At 36.6% G+C, this 23973-nt stretch overlaps 2 protein-coding genes across 2 annotated transcripts; one reads left to right on the top strand and one right to left on the bottom strand.

Annotated features, from left to right (window-relative positions):
- The first annotated feature begins 3869 nt into the window (after positions 1-3869).
- LOC107825360 (laccase-4) lies at positions 3870-7788 on the top strand. Its single transcript, XM_016652212.2, has 6 exons — positions 3870-4027; positions 4770-4921; positions 5016-5260; positions 5345-5473; positions 6031-6957; positions 7390-7788. The coding sequence occupies exons 1-6, from the start codon at positions 3947-3949 to the stop codon at positions 7518-7520; spliced, it is 1665 nt and encodes a 554-aa protein (XP_016507698.1). The 5' UTR covers positions 3870-3946; the 3' UTR covers positions 7521-7788.
- Positions 7789-9283: 1495 nt separating this feature from the next.
- LOC107825369 (sulfoquinovosyl transferase SQD2) lies at positions 9284-14966 on the bottom strand. The gene is made up of 11 exons (XM_016652222.2): positions 14411-14966; positions 13268-13334; positions 12791-12861; positions 12491-12608; positions 12277-12350; positions 12023-12078; positions 11847-11930; positions 11559-11646; positions 11383-11460; positions 11148-11204; positions 9284-9927 (listed from the first exon to the last, which is right to left on the bottom strand). Exons 1-11 carry the CDS (start codon positions 14740-14742, stop codon positions 9435-9437), a joined length of 1518 nt encoding a protein of 505 aa, XP_016507708.2. The 5' UTR covers positions 14743-14966; the 3' UTR covers positions 9284-9434.
- Positions 14967-23973: the final 9007 nt, after the last annotated feature.

The following is a 23973-nucleotide window of genomic DNA, read 5'->3' as shown; positions in this document are numbered from 1 at the left end:
AATCTAGTATCGGGGCCACCCTTTTCTCGTTGGTCTATGGTGACAAAGCGCTAATACCGGTCGAAGTAGGAGAATCGAGTCTTAGGTTACGATATACGACCAAAGAGTCAAATGATGAGGCCATGAGCATGAGCTTGGAACTGTTGGACGAGAGGCACGGGGCTGCCCTCGTCTGGTTGGCCGCCCAAAAACAACGGGTCGAAAGGTATTACAACCGGAGAGCCAACCTCCGACACATCAATATTGGGGGACTTGGTGTTAAGAAAAGTGACACAAAATACCCCGAAACTGAACGAAGATAAGCTGGGACTGAATTGGGAAGGTTCATATCGAATTATCGAGATCACCTGCAAAAGATCATACAAGCTCGAAGTAGGGAACGATGAGCGATTACCGAACAACTGGAACGTGGCCCACTTAAAATGATACTACTGCTAAGGTACGACCCCATTCATTCTTTTCTTTACATATATTACGAATTAAACTAACACTTCCAGGCAACGATCAAAGGATGATGCAGTTATTAGGGGCCTGAAAGCACGCGTTGCACTCTTTTTCCCTTGAATCGATTTTGTCCCAAATGGATTTTCCGGCAACGTTTTTAACGAGGCAATAGTAGATCGTGCTAACTTAGAATTGAAGACCAGCTATGAACCGGAGTCGAGGGTCACATCAACAGTATCCGAGCCCTCTCTACGATTGGCCTCGAATATTTGGGGCAATCGTCCTCAGATAATGATTTTAGCAAGCAAAGAAACTTTGTGCTCAAACAGTCTGGGCTTGGTGGATAGGATTTGATGTAAGGTCCAAACGGTCAAACGAACTGTGCCCACATAGCCCACTTAGGCCATAACACGAAGTTTGTACACAGTTGCAATCTTGTATGTTGCGCATAGAAATAAAAGAAAGTTTCTACCTTGTAGATACATATTTTGTCTCCTAAAAATTACTACATTTTGTTCCTTAAGGACATCGATCCCAAGGGACACCTCTATCCAGATCCAAGAGATCACCCCCACTCGAGGACTGCCATCCAAGGAAAAGTCAGACAGCTCGAGCTATCAAAGTTCGGGGACACAAAAACCTATTAGGCAGTGCCCGAACTTTAAAGGCTACAGCCACCCCCACTCAGGGACTATCATCCTGGGCAAGCCCAGACGGCTCGGGTATCGAAGCCCGGGGTAATAAGCCTAATGGGCAATACCCAAACTTAAAAGGCTACGAGACGTCCGAAACGGCTCGAAGACGTCTAAAACCTGTAACCAAAATATAAGGCCTTCAAAAATGAAAAACCAGTTCAAAGGCTACCCTCGCATCCAGGAGCGACCTGCTGACGGCTGACACGTGTTGAGGGTCATTATGATGAGACTGACGGGAAGTTTTGGTTTCTTTGTTGTTTTGTGTCGCAGCGTGTTGAAGAAGAGATCATAGAATTCATGTCGTTCCTCGTTGTTTCCGTAAAACTTACTCTCCGAGAAACGAGGGGACTATCTATATACGGATAAAATCGGACCCATGAGATAGCCCAGTCTCCGATAAAATAAATCGAGTAAGGGACGTGATGACAACGAGTCAGAATCGAGGTAAGGGACTCATCGAGACAGGTTCCGAAGGCACGACGCCCCCTCGAGAATATCGGGGTTGTGATCCTGGTATTGATCTAACTCTTAGAAGACTTCAGAGAGCATTATCGGGCGATCGAACATGATTAACAGGAGGTCGTGATATCCGTGACCGGCCGGGTATAGCGGCGTGGATCTCGGCACGTACCAGCGGAAATTCGATGATTAGTTAAACGGAAGATTTTTTACCTTTTATGGAATTGTACCTAGAGTATGACTCCCATACTATATAAAGGGGGTTTGATTATTTATTGAGCATATTGTAACACGCATACCAAAGCAATATACTATTACTTTTTATGTTATTCAAAGCTCTTATGTTTGTTGATCAGTGTTTCATTATTATAAGCACAGGATTGAAGACGGATACCTCATTGAGGCTGCCCTCGAGTCCAGAATCACCCCCCCTTATTTTCAAAGAGGTTTGATAATCTATAACATCTTTTATATGTTTATTCTAGCAATCTTTACCATTTGTATTGAATAAATCAACGTATTCTTAAAATCACTTACAAATCTAATTGTTATCCGATTTTTAGGGTAAACATATATATAATCTCTTCGCCTCTTTCGTGTGTTTACTTTTCTATATTTTATTTTAATTATCCTTAGTGAAAATTCTGATTCCAATACTTGTGCGGACCACCGCCGAGTAGTTCCACACAATCCTAAGAGACCAATTCCTTAATTATTCTTTCACATTTGGCCTCTATATTTTATATGACCTTAATTTCCTTCAATAATGATAAGGTATGCTATTTTGTATTTTGATGATTTTCCAAACAGTCTCGTGGAACCAGTTGTGATCGATTCCTTTGGTCCGGTTCTCAGGGGGATATCAATTCTGGGTTTGTCATCATTAAAAGGGGTGAAATTGATAAGTTATGCTATTTTGTGTTTTGATCATGATTTGATAAACTTCATGAGATAACCAGATAAGGAACCTGATACAATTAGTTCCTTTATGTTCAGAGTAACTAGTTAGATACCTAGTTGAATTCTCAATAGAATCGAATAAGGGAACAACAGAGGGAATAGATAGGGATCAGTTCCTTCGATCGCGGTACAATTCAACTCTACAACTGTTAAAGTTGTTGCAATGTGTACTCGCAACAGTACAACAACACTGTTGAAGCGTGCAGTGTACCTGACACTCCCTTTGCATCATCTTTCATGACCTCACACTATATTATCAACATGATGCAAGGGGTTTCACTTAACACTTGCAAAACTAAAAATCATATTCTCTCAAGTGCTAGCTGCCACAACTTTCAAGGCTCTCTCAGAACAAACCTGCTACAACCTCAAGGACCAGATCCAGAGATTGAAGATATCTTAAGTCCTTAGGTTTGTTGAGTCTTTGTCATTTTGTTCTTCATTTGCTATCCTACGCTACTTTAAGAAGTATTTTTGTAGGACAAATTTTAACCATTGTTTGGTTTGGTTTCTTGACTAGAGTTAGTCAAGGTTTGTTTGCTTTGTAATAGAGTTATTGCAAAGAGGCTTACAATAGAGTTATTGTAAGGGTTGAGGGGATTAAGAATTTAATTCCTAGATTGCAATAGGTTGTAATCTAAAGTTTGCTCAGTTAGAGAAATTGAAATCCTAGCTACCAGTGTAGGTCGTGATTTTTAATCCCGTGAGCTGAGAGTTTTTCACGTAAATATTATTGTGTTCTTTACTTAGTGTTATTTCTGTGGGAACTGATTGAAAACCAAGTTCTCTATACAATTTGGTGGACCCTAGTTTCTATCAAATAAAAAGCTCTTCTATTAACAGAATCCATACTCAATATAGAAAAGTTTTTTTTACGTACAAGCTGCCTCATGCATTAATGAATAAATCTCCCCTCTTACCGCTGAGTGCAGTATGGCTAAAGAAAACTAACATCTAATAAACCTCCCCTGTAGAGCTTGCTTCTAGATGTTCATTAATTAAACAATAATTTAGTTTAGCAAGATAACTAATGAAGGAATTAATCAGGTGAAAATAGTGAAATAATTTATTCCTTTTAAAGTACAAGAAAATGCAGTCTCTAACAGCTTAACTTGGGCCCACTTCGTAAACTTTATGTAACATGCAAGAAAGAGTCGAAGAGAGAGAGAATTGCCCTAGAGAAGTTTCTTTGGTGTTCATGAAGTATAGAGGGAGAGAGGACACCAATATCCATCTCACCTAACTAAAGAAAAATGACACACCAGCAAATTAAATTAAAAACCTTTTCACCTATATATACTTTGCGTTGGCAGGTCATAAATCCAGAAATGCAACAATTCTAAAAACATTAGAACTGAAAAGAAAACCACTAAAAACACAAAGGCAAAATGGAGTCTTGGCTTCGTTTCTTCGTCCTCTTGGCTTTCCTCTCTCCAGCTTTTGGCATTACTCGGCATTACAAGTTCAATGTAAGTACTAACTACTTTTTCGTTTTCCTCTCTTATGTTTTTTTAACTAAGAGAGAAGCATCTTTTCTACTATAAGAACAATGAACGTTTTTAGTCATGTTATTGTAGCTATAATAAACAACTTACTTAACTAATACTTCCTTTGTTTCACTTTGTTTATCCTACTTTCACTTAGCACATAATTTAATAAAGAAATAGTATCTTTGAAACTTGTAATTTTAAATATTACAAAATATTTGGGTGGTTATACAAATTTTTGAAATTTATGATCTTAAACATGTCATAGCAATCGTGTGACTACATAAGGTTTTTATTTTAAAAAATATTGAAATGTGTCATTCTTTTTTAAGCGGGTTAATAAGGAAATAGTATCAAATAGAATGAAACATTACCTATTTTAAACTATTCATTTTACCCATTTTATCTTTAATGAGAAGTTTTTATACCTACAAAAATGTTATGGCCCATAAAGTTTTTACCCCTTAAGCTTTTAAGATCACAAGTTTCAAAAGTATTCTTTTTTTTCTTAAACTCTGTGCCGAGTCAAATTACCTCATTTAAATTGAAACGGAGAGAGTACTATAGAAGGTGAAATAAATGAAAAACCATAGATCAATAAGCCACTTTTCTACAAAAATGAACAAGTTATATTTCTTGAATTTAACGTATACATATGGTGATAGTATAATCCTACAGTATATTTTTTTGCTTCGTTTCCTTAATTAAGATGGTCGGTTTTTAGGTGGTAATGAGGAACATGAGTCGCCTGTGTTCTACCAAGCCAATTGTCACTGTTAATGGAAGGTTCCCTGGACCCACAATCTATGCTAGAGAAGATGATAGAGTGCTTATTAAGGTTGTTAACCATGTCAAATATAACGTCACTATTCATTGGTAAGTCATTTTTCTATTTATTACTTATAATTTCAAAGAACTCGAAAACTTAAAACGCATTAAGTTCAAATCTTAAATCCGTCTATGATACCAGGCATGGGATTAGACAACTTAGAACGGGTTGGGCAGATGGACCGGCATACATCACACAATGTCCGATTCAACCAGGGCAAAGCTACATATACAACTTTACAATCACAGGGCAAAGGGGTACACTGTTTTGGCATGCTCATGTTTTGTGGCTAAGGTCCACTGTCCATGGTGCTATTGTCGTCCTCCCTAAGCGTGGTGTGCCTTATCCATTCCCCAAACCCAACCATGAAGCTGTCGTTGTTTTAGGTGAACATATTTTATATGTATATATATTCTTTGTATTGGAAAAATATGAAGTTGGGAAATGAAAATTTTAATGATCTAATGCAGCTGAATGGTGGAAATCGGATACTGAAGCTGTGATCAATGAAGCTCTAAAATCAGGTTTAGCCCCCAATGTTTCCGATGCTCACACAATCAATGGTCATCCTGGACCAGTTTCCAATTGTCCGACCCAAGGTAGTATTACTTATTGTTGAATTTGGGTTATTGTTACTCTCTAGTCCATTTTATTTTATATGGCGGTATTCACGGTGGACTAATTAAAAATTCAGCTATGGGTTCGGATGAACTCAGTAACTTTTGCTCAAACATTATATTTTTGTTATAAAATTCATTAAATATGTACAAATATTAAATTTAGAATCCAGTTATTAGTACTTAAAGTCGTCATTCTATAATTCAGAAGTCATTAAATTTTAATCCTTGATTCGTCTCTCGGCTGGTACTTGATTAGGTGAAGTTTAAAGCAAGAAGAAAGACTTTTTTCAAGTACCCTTAGAACTTGTGATCTTAAATATGACATGACTTTTTAATGACTATAATAGCACATCATTAAGGATAAAATAAGAAGTTTAAATTTAAAAAGCTTCCAAATATATATAGAAAGATATTATTTTTCTTAACACGTTAAAAAGAAAATGATACCTACCGCATAAAATGAAACAAAAGAAATATTATTAGTTACACATAACTCGCGCTAACAAATTTGATTTTTGGACAATATGATAATGCAGGTGGATACAGCTTGAGTGTTGAACCTGGAAAAACATACATGTTACGAGTGATCAATGCTGCGCTCAATGAAGAACTCTTCTTTAAGATTGCTGGCCACAAAATGACTGTAGTTGAAGTGGATGCCACTTACGTAAAACCCTTCAAAACAGACACAATTGTAATCGCCCCTGGCCAAACAACAAATGTTATAGTAACTGCTGATCAGAGTTTCGGAAAATATATGGTTGCTGCTTCTCCCTTTATGGACGCTCCTATCGCCGTCGACAATATCACGGCCACCGCCACGTTGCATTATTCCGGCGCACTAGGCACTTCTCCCACAACTCTCACTAGTACTCCGCCCCAAAACGCCACTTCAGTAGCCAACAATTTTCTTGACGCTCTCAAAAGTCTTAATTCAAAAAAATACCCAGCTAAAGTTCCACAAACTGTGGATCATTCGTTGTTTTTCACTGCTGGACTTGGAATTAATCCATGTCCAACGTGTAAACAAGCTAATGGCAGCAGAGTTGTCGCTAGTGTAAATAATGTTACATTTGTTATGCCAACCGTAGCGCTTTTACAAGCGCATTTCTTTGGCATAAATGGTGTTTTCACAACAGATTTTCCAGCGAATCCGCCATTCGTTTTTAACTATACTGGAACACCACCAACAAACTTGGCTACAACGAATGGGACGAAGGTTTATCGGTTGCCTTATAATGCAACAGTTCAATTAGTTTTGCAGGATACTGGAATTATAGCCCCTGAAAACCATCCAATCCATTTGCATGGTTTCAATTTCTTTTTAGTGGGTAAAGGACTAGGGAATTTCAATTCCAAAACAGACCCAAAGAATTTTAATCTTATTGATCCTGTTGAAAGGAATACAATTGGAGTGCCTTCTGGAGGATGGGTTGCCATAAGATGGCTTGCTGACAATCCAGGTATATCAACTTCATTTTTTCCTCTCAAGTTGTTCAAGTCCTATGCGCTGACACTAACATTATAACATATTTACACATTTAGGTCACTTATAACGTAATTGTAAAGAAATTTCTATAATAAGCATATTTGGTAACTCAGTAAAAATGATAACTAACCTGCTATGTATAAGTTAAACTACTTCTATCAAAATTTATATTGCCAAGGTATATAAATTCAATATTTTCCTCATTTATTTTTGTGACGGCGAATCCCACATCGACAAAACACGGGAGATGTTGGGTATATAAATAAACATGCCTTAGACCATAGTAACGCGTTTTAAAACCGTGCGGGCCTAAGCCCAAAGCGGACAATATTTACAATTTTTCTTCCTTTTTCACTTCACTTGTGTATAACGGCTTATTTTTCTTTTAATTTGGGTGACATTGCAGGAGTTTGGTTTATGCATTGTCATCTAGAGGTGCACACAACATGGGGATTGAAAATGGCATTCCTTGTAGATAATGGCAAGGGTCCAAAGGAGTCACTTCTGCCACCTCCAAAGGATCTCCCAAAATGCTAAAATAGTGGTGAAAATCCATTTGTTTCTCCTCTCAACAAGTTCAGACAAATCTTCATCTGCAACATGTAAGAAAGCAGCAAAAGCTGCACCATGCAATGAGAGAAAGAAGAATTAGAGAGTCAATAAGCAATGTATTCATTTTCTTGAGTGAAAAAAGAAAGGGAGATTTTTGCTCAAGCAATCCTCAATAATTATGTTTGTATGCAAATATACATTTTTTTTGTCATTGTTCATGGAAGTTTGAGAAATGGATTGTTTCTTTTATCTATTATTGTCGCTCCCGGTTCACACTTTCTGTTAAAGTTTTCTGAATGTTTTAAATTTAGAAATGACATTATAGTAACGGAACAAAAATTAAGTTCATAGTGAATCCTCACTGATCTGCATTTTTCATGTGTAGATATCTCGACTAATTAACAAATAATTTGATGAAAAATGGAATCTGTTAAGCTATTTAAGACTTAGAAATATTAAAGTGATCATACATGAGTTCAACTATATAGATAAGATACGATGTGGTTATGTAATTACAAAGGATAAATGCTAGTCTATGCATGCTAATACTCCCATTTAAAATTCAGTTTGTCTCTATATCATGAAACCTGGTTGAAGCAAGGGGCTTTGTTAGGATGTCAGTTAGCTGATCGGATGAGGAGATACTTTGCACTATTTATAAATCCTTTCTCCCAAGAAGGGGTTGTTTTACTTGATTCCAATGACTTAAATTTTGAATTAAAAAAATTTATGTCAGTAGTCATGATGAGACATAAATGCATAATATATATGTCTTTGAATACATACATATTTAATTTAACTATGTTAATTTATTCACTTTAATTTTAACTGCAAAGGTTAAATTGTATGATTTGATGTAAATGACAGGTGCGGGAGTCATTTGTTTGGCCAAGACTTTACCGCTGGCCTAGCTATTTCTTACTTATTTTTCTCTACTAGTGTTTGTACATGATTAAAGTGCTTAAACAAGTGGAGTGGATAATGAAATTAGTCACAAGCTCCCAAAAGTTGACTAGTATATATTTTGGAACAATATTCTAACAGCAAGCAAATAAAGCCGCAGCAACGAAAAAACTTCATTCCGGCTTTGGCTGCTAATTAAAATTCAATTGAGGGATTGAAAAGGAAGAAGTGGGAGCTGAGAAAGACCTATTTCTAACTCCTCCACGTATTTTACACGTGATTATAGCAAACGAAACGAAAGTTCTTGTCAAAATTTGATCTTTTCACCTTTTTTCATTTTAATATCCTCGACAAATTAAGCTTATACTCAATATAGTGCCATATCCATCGGCAACGCTTTGCATAGGCAGACTATTGTCATAATTCGTTCTAAGTGAATTGCGGTGTCAGACTATTGTCACAATCGTGAATTTTAGTGCCATTATCCTCCCATCACTTCTATTTTCATATTTACCAATGTTTTTTTCCATATCATTTTAAGATAAGAAAATAATGATAGTATATAATAGTTCCTTACTATATATATGACACACAGCTTACAACTTATACAATATTCAAGGTCTTTCATTATTTTATTTGCAACTGTGACCATAAACTAATCTTATCACGCCCAGCACAACTTGCACTCTGAAATGCATAGGAGACTGCTAATTAGCCTATGATGGAACTCTTTTGGGAATCTATGGTTGCTTTGAGTTGATTTCTTTAACAGCAGTAATACTTATGGAAATGAATTACATATACAGAGATTGAATAGAATACTCAACAGCAGGAAAGGCTAGGTATTTTAGGTCAATATTGCAAATCTAAACTGCAGCAGCAGACCATATTTCCTGCCAAATTTATTACAATTCACATCTAGGTGTAAGCAATGAAGAATGCACCTTCATATGCACAACTACTATGCTTTTACGTTAAATCTGAGAAATGCATCACCTATAGTCCGACTTCTGGTGCCTGGACCCTAAACTTTAACAACCATTGAAATGGTCTCAGCAACTGTGCTCTCTTCTTCCTCCAGAACCAAATGGCTGCATTGTATTGCTCATTACGAATCTTTCTTGTGGCAGCCCTCCAATCGTACTTCTCAATTTCTACACGTGCGGCCTGGCCAATAGTGCCTCTCAATTCAGCATCGTGCAAAAGTGGCTTCAATTTGTTCAAGCAGTCGTCAAGATCCCCAGGATTAAACAGAAATCCTGTTTTTCCCTGCTGATCATCAGGAATGATATCTGGAATTCCTCCAGCACGGGCAGCCACTACGGGAAGTCCTGATGACATCGCCTCCAAAACGACAAATCCAAGCGTCTCAGACTCTGAAGGCATAACAAAAATATCTCCGCTCGCATATGCCTGAGAAAGCTCCTCCCCTAGTAACATACCTGTGAATACTGCAGGCATGCCAGCGAACATTTTCTCCAATTCCTCCCTATAGAAGTGACAAAACAAATAATTTGGAGCTCAGCCTTTTACAAGAATGCTAAACTACATCTCTTTCTCATGTTAGGCATACAGGCTATCAAGACAGGATATTCGTATTTTTATTAAACAGCAATGGTTTCCAATGTCCATGTTCTAAATCAATCAAGCATTTGACAGTAGATTTTTCTCAAACCAATCATGTACCGTCAAGAAAGGCTGTGAGCTATGCATTTGAAGACAGTTGTACTTTCAACAAACGTTTTTACTTCTAAGATTTTCAGAAAGTTTTTCTTCCAACAAACATTTTGACTTCTAAGTTTTTCATGTCCAAGCATACAACAGTATCACTCAGCCCATTAGCTCCAAATGACCTATGTCCCAATCTTGGGGCGCAAATCCAATAAGTACTTGCCAGAGAAGTAGAAGCTTTAATTTAAACAAAGGAAAATACCAAGCTAATGTAATTTGACATAAAGAGACCTCGAATTCCTATGTTACGGCGTGCACTGTGCCAACAGGTTCCACCACCAACTCTAGTTGGGAAGTAGAGTCGCCCTTCTATTTTAATTTGTTTTCTAGAAATAGAATAGACTAAAGAATCACAAATCCACAGTTTGTCTATGAGAGTGGATCTAATTGAATTAGTTGCTTCCCCACTCTGGAAATGGAGTTACGCACATTAATAGCACATCGACTGATAATGTGATGAAGTTCACTGTTCACTAAGTTATCACCTAAAAAATGAAATGGTGATGCTTGACCAAGAAACTGTACCAATAATTCAGCAACTCCTACATGGCACATATAAGTTGCTAGCGTGTTAAATTCAGGAATCTGGTTCATTAAAATATTACCTAAAAGAGTAAGTAAAGCTACTTGGTAAAAGTTTTCGGTGAGATAATCCGGAAGCATACTGTTTTGCTGATTTTGTCTCTTGTCCAACACACAAGTTAATCAACATTTCTAGCAATAGATATCAAGAACAGTCAAATACAACTAATGTCCAGTCATGACACTTTTTTTACAAAAGATTCTCACTCATAACATCTTTATAGACTTGACAGCCTAAGATTATCAAAAGAGGGCAAAACAAAGAGTGAATAGACAGCTTATTGTGCATTGTACATATTTGTACTATATATCAAAAACCTTTTACAGTGAAAGTACTAGTAAACATTCCTGGTAAAGTTCTGAAAGTCAGAAGCTAAAATTGTTACTGCAACTCACCTATATGGCCCATCTCCAATAAAAGCTATGCGAGCTTCTGGAAGTCTATCCATTACCCTGTTTCAAAATCATTTTGAAATGTCATGTTCAAGTTACCAGCACCTTCATTTAACTTATATAACCACGCAGTTTCCTTGATACAGCATTTGCCCTTAATATGAGAATGATATACCTAGTCATACATTAGCCAAAAATGCAACTTTTATGCTTTCTCATTAACAAAGAGAGGCAATACCTTCTGAGGAAATCCAAACTCTTCTCAACTCCAAGTCGTCCAACATGCACTATCAATGGTTTATCAGGTTCCCCGTTGCTGATAGTGAAGAGTAAGAAGAGAAAAGCAGAAAGAATTGTCAGTACATATTAAGGTTGTTTACATAGAGGATGAAATCTTCAGCAGGAAGCTCCAACCTCAGTCTTAGTCGCATTTCATGAGACCGATACCGGGGGTGGAAGCTCTCAGAATCAACACCCTTATTCCACAGACGTATTTTGTTAGCTGGCAAATAGAAAAAGGCGGGAATGGTCAACAACTCTGAGCAGTGGTTTAGCACCTAAAAGAAATGAATGGTAGCAAGCATCTAAGGCCAATAAAAACTGCTTTGACAGGACAAAATACATGACTCTTCTTTCCTTAAATTGCTAATTGATAAAGTTGATGTTGTAGTTTAATTAACAAGTTCACCTATATGTCTTTACCTGCTGTTACCCTATAAGCTTTCAGATCCTTCGCAATAGCAGCAGATGGCACCAGAGTGAGATCAGCAGCCCGATGTAGAAACTCTGATAAGCAGTAATGATGTCTTAATTAGTATTCAGAGCTGGAGATCCGGGAGAGAACAGATAATGCAGAAGAGAATGCTCTGCTCACATACTTAAAACCATCCACATAGGTTGCACCAACCAACTAAACGTATATCTAGGTATGTATCTGCAGAACAAGAGTCAGGATCAGCGTAAAGCCCTAAATTAATAGATAATGCTAGAAGAACCTTCAGAAACTCATTCTTTATGTTTTTCATCAGGAAGATCAACAAAAAAAAAGGATTTTGCTTCTTGAACCATGTCATTTATGGAAGCTATCAAATGTTCCATCTGGAGACAAGATATGCAAGAACTGTGCGCTTACACAGGCACATGCGTGTGATATGACATCACTATCGGCACACATAACAGTTTTGCAATGATAAGAGCACCAAATACCTAAAAATAGAAAGAAAAAGAAACAAAATTATCTAAGTCAGCAAGCTGGGAGAAAAATCAGAACCACTTTAAGCTCCTTCAAGCGACAAGACGAACATCACTTAATCACTGAAAGGAGGAAAAAAGCAACTGAAACTTACCATTATACCAGGAGAAGATGCATGTATGATATCAGGCTTGAATCGTTTCACTTCTGAAATTATTCTTGGGCTGAGAGCAAGTGACAGGGGCACTTTTTGGTACCAGGGGCAGGGAAAACTGCAAATAAAGTAAGCAATTGTTTCTTAAAAACTAGCCAAATACCATATATGGACAATATTTAATAGTCATGTACCCTTAAACCTCACTGATTTTATGCTGAGTTTGTGACAGGCAGAATTGAGTGAATTTATTCAGTAAACATGAAAATGAAATATAGAAAAGGCAGAAGAAGCTGCAACCTTAGTGATCCAATCAACTTTGCTCCATAAAACTCTTGAGGTACTCCTTCATGTGTTGTCACAACCATAACCTGTACCACAAAATTAACAAAGGATGATAAGTGGCCAAAACATCAGGTGAAAATCTTCAGTTCTTAGCCCCCTATGTACTGGCTCACTCAACAGTTTGAAACTATGGCTAGGAAGTATTTATTACGGTTAGTTCTTGAGAATCAAATGACTGTAAGAGTAATAGTTTGTAGGATATGTGCAGACAAAATATATCAAAATTGCTTGAAATTGGTTCCAGGGAAATGGAACTAGAAGAGGTCAAGATTGTAAACTCCTGATTGGCAAAATAGCATCATGAGAAAGCTTGAAATGAATATAATTAGCTCAAACATATCAAGCACATGTTATAGCAGCAAGTACAGAAGACCAACAGAACAGCAGCAACTATCAGTAATCAAAAACACTCTTGTCAGACAAAGAGTATACCTCATCTCCCATTTCACGAAGATATCTTATAAAATTCTGGAACCGGTTCTTATAGCCAGATACATACCTGCACATTTCACAAAGGAAATTGGTGGTCGAGACAGAATGTCAGCCCAATTATGTAGAAAATATAATTGTAGTAAGATCTGATTCAGATGATGCACATGAACTTTGATCAGTAGAATAAGTCAAAACTAGGTCTAGATTTGTTTTTTTGGAAATGTCAAATCTTTATTCTCTAAACCTACTGATGCAAAGCTGATTCCATAATTCACCATATAAGGCACCGGCATCCCCAGCTGAGAACACTTCTGACTTTCAAAATTAAAGGATGAAAGCAATGTCACTACTAAGTGTCACTGAGCAATAAAGGCAGCAAATATAATAGAAGCAGAAATTCTTCTGAAGTGCATATGAGGTTGAAAGGCATTTGATTGGACAGAGCTAAATTTATTTTGTGAGATCAACTAAATTTAGTGAGATCAACATGATATTGAAATTCCCAATACTACGAGGAATCATTAAAGAAACAATGCAGAAATAACAAAGATTGAAATGCAGCTAAAAAAACAAAAAACAAAAAATATTAGGTTCAACACGGAAGTGGTAATCAGTGCGATAAAACAAGTTCTAATGTTTCGACTTACCATGCACATTACTATAACTAACAAGCATGCACAACTTCCCTTTAAAAGCTACATTTGCTTGAAGAAAGAATAGTTGGTCCATTTTAGTCTCGGCAGGAGGATAAATAGAAAGATTGCATTGTCGTAGTTCTTATGTTAAGATTCATAATCTGCTGCTACTCTAAAGATTCTAGCATATAACTGAAGATATAGACCACTAAATAACATACAGAAAGCTAGCAAACACTTTTGAGAGCAAAAGTTCTGTAAGATTGATGCTATGTGGTTTACCAATTAATGCTATTACATAGAGTTACTTGCATTACCTTTTAAATGACATGATCGTGTAAATATTTTTCACTCTGTCAGTGCATAGAACTTAACGTTCAGAAGAAATTAAACCAAATGGATCACTCAGTCTCATAGTCAATTCACCAAACACAGAGCGTAGAACAAAGTTTAGTAATTAACGCCAACAATTTGGGTTCAAATTATAAAGGGAAAAAAGTAGACTCACGCAAAAGGAGAAGGCTCAACAAAGATAGCAATACGTCTAGGTTTTGAAGTAATTTCAGATTCAAGAAAAGGAGGAGGTCCCTCTTCCTCTTCTTCCCTAATTGTCATGTTGCTATTGCTAGCTGCAATTAATGGTCTTTTCTTCAAGAGTCTTTCTCTAATTTTGGGCTGTAGAAAATTGACTTTAGTGCATATTAGATTAATGGGTTTTGTTCTTGAAGTACAAAAGCAAGAAAAATCATGAAAATTTGTGGGAGCTGAAATAAAACAAGAAGTAGTAGTAGATGAAGAGGAAAAGATAATAGGATTTATTAAGAGAGAAGAGGTGGACATGGTGAGTTGTGTTTGGATAATGAATGATGTAAAACTATATCGAGTTTGAATTTGGTTAACTCCGAAGTGTGGATTTGGGAAGAGAGAGAAATTGAGGTGCCATTTTAAGGGACTCCGGCAATGGATATTCTTTTTACAGGAAGAGTGAAATGGGGAATATTTGGAAGGTTCTGAAAGAGTATATGCCACCACCTCACAAGGCTTCTAACAAATATTATTGCCCCCCTTTCATTGGTCATTCTCAGGTAAATTGTTACTCCACATTCCAAGTTATGGTGTTATTTGACTCAGCATAATTTTTTTTTTTAAAAAGATTTAAAATTTGTGATTTAAAATAAATTATAAATATTCATATGGCTGTAAATTAATTTATTAAGGGTAAAGTAAGAATGCTAAAGATAAAATATTTTAAAATACGGAAAGGAAATATTTTTTTTACGGACTAACAAGAAAAGAGTGTCATGTAAATTGAGACGAAGGTAATATTACTTTTTATCTGATGTCCACATTTATATATATATATATATATTCGTGACTCGTAGAACATATGAGCCTAGAGCTCTGATACCAACTTGTCACGACCCAAAATCCTGCCATAGCGTGATGGCACCTAGTCTCTAATACTAGGTAAGCCGATTTCAATTACATTTTTGAAGCCATTTTTTTAATTAAATAAGTAATCAAAACTAACAGCGGAACAAATAAGAATATACAACCTCCCAAGACTGGTAGTACTGAGTCACGAACTCTAGCTGAATACATGGAATGATCACGAGAACCAAATATACCATACTGTTTGATTAAAAATTAACAGTATAATGAAATGAACAGACTCCAAGGGGCTGCGACGACCAAGAAGCTCTACCTTGAATTCTTGCGATCACACTCTAACTCTGTTCGGGTCCGATACCTCCAATACCTGGCTCTGCACAAAAATGTGGAGAAGTGTAGTATGAGTACACCATGGTCGGTACCCAATAAGTATCAAGACTAACCCTAGTGAAGTAGAGACGAGGTACAGTCAAGACACTCACTAGTCTAATAACCTGTGCAATATAGTATACAAAATAATACTGAAAAATAACTAGCAATGATAACAACAAAATCAACCAGTGATATAATAACAATGCGACAAGAACATCATAATTATTGCTCAGACGAATAAGGAACACAAGTATAACCAATTAATCAAGTTTTTCAAATATAAATTCTTTCGCCTATATGTTTTTCAAATAATAATCTTCAGGATATAATACTTTCAAATAAATATATTTTCAAGTTCACAATCATAAAAATTACGGGTCTTAGTCCACTTTCATATTTTTTCACGGCACCTCGTGCCCATATTTTTATCACCATCACACGGACAACTCACGTGTCAAAATATCAATGTATATAAGATCCGCTGGATCAATTTATTTTCACTAAAGTACGGTTAAAAATCTTTAAATCAAGTAAGAAATCAACAAAGGAATGAATTTATTTTAGAAATTATTTGGGTGAAGTAAATGACATTTCAATTGAAATGAAGCATCCGATGACTACTAATTTGGATGTAAAATTTATTAAATTAAAACATAATAGCAATTTCTTTTATTCGAAACAACTCAATTCTCGAAAACCAGTAAAAATCATAAACACAAATCTGCAGAGTCTTGTACAAAGAGCCAAAGCCAACACAATACAACAAGGAATAAAAAACACATAATAAAATCAAATAATACATCACAGAAGAACATAAGAATTTACATATCACGAAAAAATAAAATAACCAAAGGCAAGTGCATCCATAGAAAAATATCAATAAAAGGGCACTCCCGATGTACCGCCTCGTAGTCCCAAAAGAAAATATGTAAGACATGGGAGATCTCCCGAGGTACCGCCTCATAGTCCCAAAAGTAAATATGCAAGACAGGGGGATCTCTCGGAATACTGTTCTGTAGTCCCAAAGTAAATATGCAGGGCAGGAGGATCTCCCGGAATATCGTTCCATAGTCCCAAAGTAAATATGCAGGGTAGGGGGATCTCCCAGAATACTGTTCCGTAGTCCCAAAGTAAATATGCCGGGCAGGGGGATCTCCCGGAATACCGTTCCGTAGTCCCAAAGTAAATATGATTTTAACAACTGCACATCAAGTGCTCACATATCACAAATGGCTCATCAAGTGCTCAAATATTACAACATATCACAAATTGCACATCGACTGCTCAAATATTTCAACTTGCCACAGAAATCAACAATACATCATTTTCCACAATAAGGAGCCCATGACTCGACCATAATGTGCACAAAATCTTAACAAAAATATTCGGGAGTGAACAACTCAACAAAATAATATTTCACATAAATTCAAGGTGGCAATCACACCAAATCATCATAGAAAAATAATTTCAACAATAAAGGATCTAGGCATGACAAATAGAGGATTTAATAAGTGCCAATAATTTCCAACTTAATACATACGGGCGTCTAAGGATTTTAATTAACAAAATTTGCACATATAAACAAAGTACGTACTCATCACCTCGCGTACATGGTTTTCAGCCACGCAATTTGCACATAATACTCAATGCCTAAGGGGTATTTCCCCTACTCGAGGTTAAGCAAGACACTTACCTTTTTGAAGTTATGCCGATATTCCAAAATAGCCTTCTTGCTTGAATTGACCTCCGGACCGCACAAATCTATCCAAATTAATTGTATAAATTTATTAAAATTCATCGAAAATAATTTCGGATAATAATACGTCGACTTAAAAATTTATTCCAAAAAGTCAACAAAAGTCAATGCGGGGCCCGCCCCTCGGAACTCGACATAATTTTCATGAAATCAGAACACCCATTCCGATACGATTTCAACCATACCAATTTTATCGAGATCCAATAACAACTCGACCTCCAAATCTTAAATTTTCGTTTTTGAAAGATTCTTACAAAATTTTTGATTTCTTCCATTAAAATCCGAATTAAACGATGAATATAATCATGGATTCATGAAATATAAACACTTTATAATATAGAACACTTACTCCAATCCATATGGTGAAAATCGTCTCAAAACTCGCTTCAATCCGAGCTCCATAGCTCCAAATATGTTAAAACTGGCTGAAACCTCAAAATATAGCTAAAATATTTCAGCCCCAAATTGGCTCTTCGCGATCGCGGAAAACCAATCGCGATCGCGAAGAACAAACTCCCCAACTCTTCGAGACAACCTCTAGTATAATGGTCATAACCTTTTGTACAAAACTCCAAATGATAAATGGTTTAACTTTCCGAAAACTAGACTCCAAGGGATATAACTTTAATATATTTCTCATCTCCCAATTCCTTATAGATTTCGAGATATAAGCTTCCAAAGTTAGCCCTATGCAACAAAGATTTCCAAACTATTCCCGGATAGCCTGTAGTATATCCACCATAACTTTATGTACACACGTACAAATGTTAAATGGTTTACTTTTCTGAAAACTAGACACAAAGGGCTACAACTTTTATTTTTGGATCATCTCCAAATTCCTTATAGATTGCGAGATATGAGCTTCCAAAGTCGGGTCGGTGTGGTAGAAGTTTCCTCCACGCGATCGCGAAAAGTCTTCCGCGATCGCGATTCACAGTGTCAAAACAGCAAAATTGCTCTTCGCGATCGCAATCGTTTATCCACGATCGCAATGCATACCTCTGTGGCCAAAAATCAGCAACTAAAAATGGCCTAGAAATGGTCCGAAACCACTCCGAAACTCACTTGAGCCACTCGGTACCCCGTCCGAGCATACCAACAAGTCTCAAAACCTATTACGGACTTAGTCGAAACCTCAAATCACATCAAACAACGCTAAAACCATGAATCATACCCCAATTCAAGCTTAATGAAACTAAAAAAATTCAACTTCTACATTCACCGCCGAAACCTATCAAATCAAGTCAAATTGACCTCAAAGTTTGCACACAAGTCATAAATGACATAACGGACTTTCAGAACTGGATTCCGGCCCGATATCAAAAAGTCAACCCCCGGTCAAATTTTTTGAAAATTCGACTTTCGCCATTTCAAGCTTACTTCCACTACGGACCTCTAAATAATTTTCCGGATACACTCCTAAGTCCAAAATCACCATACAGAGTTATTGACATCATCAAAATTCCATTCCGGAGTCGTTTACTCAAAAGTCAACTCTCCGGTCAACTATTTCCATTTAAACTTCTAAATAAGGATTTTTCTTTTAATTTAATTCTGAATTTTCAGTAAATCAAACTCGACCACACCCGCGGGTCATAATACATATTGCGAAGCTACTCGAGACCTTAAGTCACTGAACGGGGCGTAAATTCTTAAAACAACAAGTCGGGTCGTTACATTCTCCACCTCTTAAACAAACGTTCGTCCTCGAACGTGCTAAGAATCTTTCTGAGGACTTTAAATTACTGAGTATATTCTTGCACACATACTTGTGGGTGATTCTACATTCCCGCAATTTAATGCGGGTCCGACAACACCATCTCAATTGAGATTATTTCTTTTCTCCATTCTTATAAGCTTTAGAGCAAAAATCCCTAACTCTCCAATCATTTCCAAAATGCCTAATTTTTACTTCGACGCACGGTATTAGTCTCAACTGGCTATAGCAACTCGTGCCTATGCACACATCAACTTTCTTGATAGTGTTGAAGTACTTCATAAAATATTTCCTGGGGTGTTTCATTCTTCCCCGCTTAGGATCATTCACCCTCAAATACATAACATAATTTGTCTCTTCTTTTGCACGTCTCAATCCCCCAGATTTTTACTAACTCGCAAATTTTTCAGAAATTTTGGCAGAGTCTCACCTGAAATTGGGCCTAACCACCTGCCAGAGTAACACCAAAATAACTCCCACAACACATCCGCAAACTAACAAAACACCACAAGGTATATATCAATAATACTAATCTCAGCATTGCATTATCATAATGATATCAGGACATGAAGCACATCATATGTATGCTCATCACCACATCTCTGGTCTTAAAAGTTGTTCATAATTTATTCCAGCATCATCAATTAATCTCATATTAACCACCACCTCGTTTCGAATTTTCACAACACTGACAACAGAATGTGAGGCATGAAGACCTCATGATTACTTACTCGGATTAATGAGTCACATTTAATGCCACCTGGGCACTCACCTCATAGGCTAAAACTCAATGTTTACAGCACGAAAATGGATGAATATGAACAGAAAATATACAAGAATTATCAAATAAGCCTAACAGGCATGACTCCCTATTAATATTATTGTACAAATTAAATTTCACAAAGGGAGAATTTTAAACTCATAAATATTTCACCACAAGGACCTCGTCCTTATATAACTTTTACCGCGGCTTGTAGCCCGGTTTAAATATTTCACATTATATAAAAATGCAAGAATCTCGTCCTCAACTCCGAATCACAAGTATTTTGCACATTTTGCCAATTGAAATTTTCAATTTCTTTTCTTTTCTTCAGTTCAATATATTTCGTAAACAATTTTCACAACACATAATGAACCCTCATACCGGTAGGGCATATAATTCATAAAAATTTGAATCAATTATTCCGAAACACATTAAACCCACTGTGATGAATAATAAAAATTACTTTTGGACTTATAGCCCTCAATGGTGCATAAAAATAAAAAATGACAGACACGGGCTCATATCCTCAATTCTCCCAACAGGGATAAATATATAAGTGGGTCCCAAAATTATGAATCTCACCCATAAGCGGAGCATAATAGGAGGACTCACCTCAATATTCAGAATTGAATTAAAATAAGAATAGTGCTCCTTTTATTATAAATTAAATCATGCATGTACGACACCATCTGGTGTATTGGCCTCAACCAAGTCATAGCAATTATATCAACGGGTCGGACCTTCCCCTCTTGGACGCCCTCTACCCGCCTTTCCTCCATCCCTAACTGGCTGTGCACGTGGAGTATTAACTGGAATAAAGCTTGTAGCCTAAGTATTCTGATGAAATCCATCTCTCCCAAGTCTGGGACATTCTCTCATTAATTGCCTAGTACAATCACACTGATAACAACCCCTCTACGAGTTCGGCTACTCATACTGAGTCTCTGCCGAATAACTGGAATAACCATTACAGGAACCCCGTGCCGCTGATGCATTATAAGAACTTACTGTAGCACCCCGAATATTCTGAAATTATTTTTGTGACCCCGTTGGTACTAACATGTAGAATTATTAAGGACCCAATATCATCCCATACAAATATCACCTCTTAATTATATATAAGTTTCGGAGTACCTTTCAATATCACGTAAATATATCTTAGGGTCCAAACTGATATAGCACATGACCCTGCAATCTGATCGTTGATAGTGGACATCCCCTCACTTGGCGCGAATTCATAGGACACATTCCGATGATCCACAATGCTAACCTTCATCGCTCATAGGACACCGGTCATAAGACACCTCAAGCCATTTATTTGGCGCATGTTATCCTCGTGACAGTTAAACTCGTTTCCTCCAGTGCCTTGGCTGCGTATGTACCTTTCGCTAAATAGAAATCCCATACGAACTACATAGTCCCTAATACCACCAACTATTTCAGATCTACATCCACCTCGTGATCCTACCACAATTGTGATGATTAGGCAATTAATTAAACCTTCTTAATATCATACTTATCAACCGGATGTCAGAACCTGCTGCACCTCAATGTACACAGCTGAATGATCTCTCAATACTTCCGCATCCTCGATCTGGACGACACGTTGTAATAATGGTTGAGCAACCCTGGCTCCCTTATAACCTCTCTATAGTATCACGAACCGTTGGCGCATAGTTGATACCGAGTGTGCAATTTCATACACGAGTGGATGCAAAAGGACATAAGATATATGCTTCAAGCTGAATAAATGTCGCACAATAAGGAATGAAAGAAGTAAAATTTCTTAACAGTTTTGTAGCCTCTCGAAGACAAGTACAGACGTCTCCGTACTGATCTGCAAGACTCTACTAAACTCGTTCGTGACTCGTAAAACATATGAACCTAGAGCTTTGATACCAACTTGTCACGACCCAAAATCCCGCCACAGGCGTCGTGATGGCACCTAGTCTCTAATACTTGGTAAGCCGATTTCAATTACATTTTTGAAGCTATTTTTTTTTGAATTAAATAAATAATCAAAACTAACAGCGGAACAAATAAGAATATATAACCTCCCAAGACTGGTAGTACTGAGTCACTAACTCTAGCTGAATACATGGAATGATCACGAGGACCAAATATACCATACTGTTTGATTAAAAATTAACAGCACAATGAAATGAATAGACTACAAGGGACTGTGATGACCAAGCAACTCTACCTTGAATCCTTGTGATCACACTCTAACTTTGTCTAGGTCTGATACCTCCAATACCTGGCTCTGCACAAAAATATGCAAAAGTGTAGTATGATTACACCACGGTCGATACCCAGTAAGTATCAAGACTAACTCCAATAGAGTATTGATGAGGTACAGTCAAGACACTCACTAGTCTAATAACATGTGTAATAAAGTATACAAAATAATAATAGAAAATAACTAGCAATGATAACAACAAAATCAACCAGTGATATAACAGCAATGCGACAAGAACATCATAATTATTGCTCAGACGAATAAGGAACACAAGTACAACCAATTAATCAAGTCCTTCAAATATAAATTCTTTCGCCTATATGTTTTTCAAATAATAATTTTCAGGATATAATACTTTTCAATAAATATATTTTCAAGTAAAAGTCACCATATGACACCTCATTTCACAATCATAAAAATTACAGGCTCATCCCACTTTTATATTTTTCCATGGCACCTCGTGCCCATATTTCTATCAACATCAAACGGACAACTCAGGTGTCAAAATATCAATGTATATAAGATCCGCATGATCAATTTATTTTCACTAAAGTAAGGTTAAAAATCTTTAAATCAAGTAAGAAATCAACAAATGAATGGATTTATTTTAGAAATCATTTGGGTGAAGAAAATGACATTTCAATTAAAATGAAGCATCCGATACTACTAATTTGGATGTAAAATTTATTAAATTAAAACATAATAGTAATTTCTTTTATTCGAAATAACTCAATTCTCGAAAACCAGTAAAAACCATAAACACAAAACTGCAAAGTCTTGTACAAAGAGCCAAAGCCAACACAATACAACAAAGAATACAAAACACATAATAAAATCAAATAATACATCACGGAAGAACACAAGAATTTATATATCACGAAAAAATAAAATAACCAAAGGCAAGTGCATCTATAGAAAAATATCAACAAAAAGGCACTCCTGAGGTACTGCCTCATAGTCCCAAGTCCCAAAAGTAAATATACAAAACAGGGGGATCTCCCGAGGTACCGCCTCGTAGTCCCAAAAGTAAATATGCAAGACAGGGGGATCTCCCGGAATACTGTTCCGTAGTCCCAAAGTAAATATACAGGGCAAGAGGATCTTCCGGAATACCGTTTCGTAGTCCCAAAGTAAGTATGCAGGGCAGGGGGATCTCCCGAAATACCGTTCCATAGTCCCAAAGTAAATATGCAGGGTAGGGGGATCTCCCGGAATACCGTTCTGTAGTCCCAAAGTAAATATGATTTCAACATCTGCACATCAAGTGCTCACATATCACAAATGGCTCATCGAGTGTTCAAATATTACAACATATCACAAATTGCACATCGAGTGCTCAAATATTTCAACTTGCCACAGAAATCAACAATACATCATTTTTCACAAATAAGGAGCCCATGACTCGACCATAATGTGCACAAAATCATAACAAAAATATCCGGGAGTGAACAACTCAACAAAATAATATTTCACATAAATTCAAGGTGGCAATCATACCAAATCATCATAAAAAAATAATTTCAACAAATAAGGATCTAGGCATGACAAATAGAGGATTTAATAAGTGCCAATAATTTCCAACTTAATACATAAGGGCGTCTAAGGATTTTAATCAACGAAATTTGCACATATAAACCAAGTACGTACTCGTCACCTCGTGTACATGGTTTTCAAGTATACAATTTGCACATAATACTCAATGCCTAAGGGGTATTTCCTCCACTCGAGGTTAAGCAAGGCACTTACCTTTTTGAAGTTATTCCGATATTCTAAAATCGCCTTCTTGCTTGAATTGACCTCCGGACCGCTCAAATCTATCCAAATTAATTGTA

The sequence above is a fragment of the Nicotiana tabacum genome, chromosome 24, assembly GCF_000715075.1.
Source record: "Nicotiana tabacum cultivar K326 chromosome 24, ASM71507v2, whole genome shotgun sequence".
NCBI lineage: Eukaryota > Viridiplantae > Streptophyta > Magnoliopsida > Solanales > Solanaceae > Nicotiana > Nicotiana tabacum.
This window is presented reverse-complemented; position numbering and strand designations above follow the sequence as displayed.

Bases quoted from the DNA above. Each gene is read 5' to 3' on its own strand.
- LOC107825360 (XM_016652212.2), top strand. From the start codon at position 3,947: ATGGAGTCTTGGCTTCGTTTCTTCGTCCTCTTGGCTTTCCTCTCTCCA. The intron at 5,261-5,344 runs GTGAACATATTT...GATCTAATGCAG, and splicing joins TGAAGCTGTCGTTGTTTTAG to CTGAATGGTGGAAATCGGAT. The intron at 5,474-6,030 runs GTAGTATTACTT...ATGATAATGCAG, and splicing joins TTCCAATTGTCCGACCCAAG to GTGGATACAGCTTGAGTGTT.
- LOC107825369 (XM_016652222.2), bottom strand. From the start codon at position 14,742: ATGTCCACCTCTTCTCTCTTAATAAATCCTATTATCTTTTCCTCTTCA. The intron at 12,079-12,276 runs GTAAGCGCACAG...CTTGTTCTGCAG, and splicing joins TATCACACGCATGTGCCTGT to ATACATACCTAGATATACGT. The intron at 11,931-12,022 runs GTATGTGAGCAG...ACTGCTTATCAG, and splicing joins ACCTATGTGGATGGTTTTAA to AGTTTCTACATCGGGCTGCT.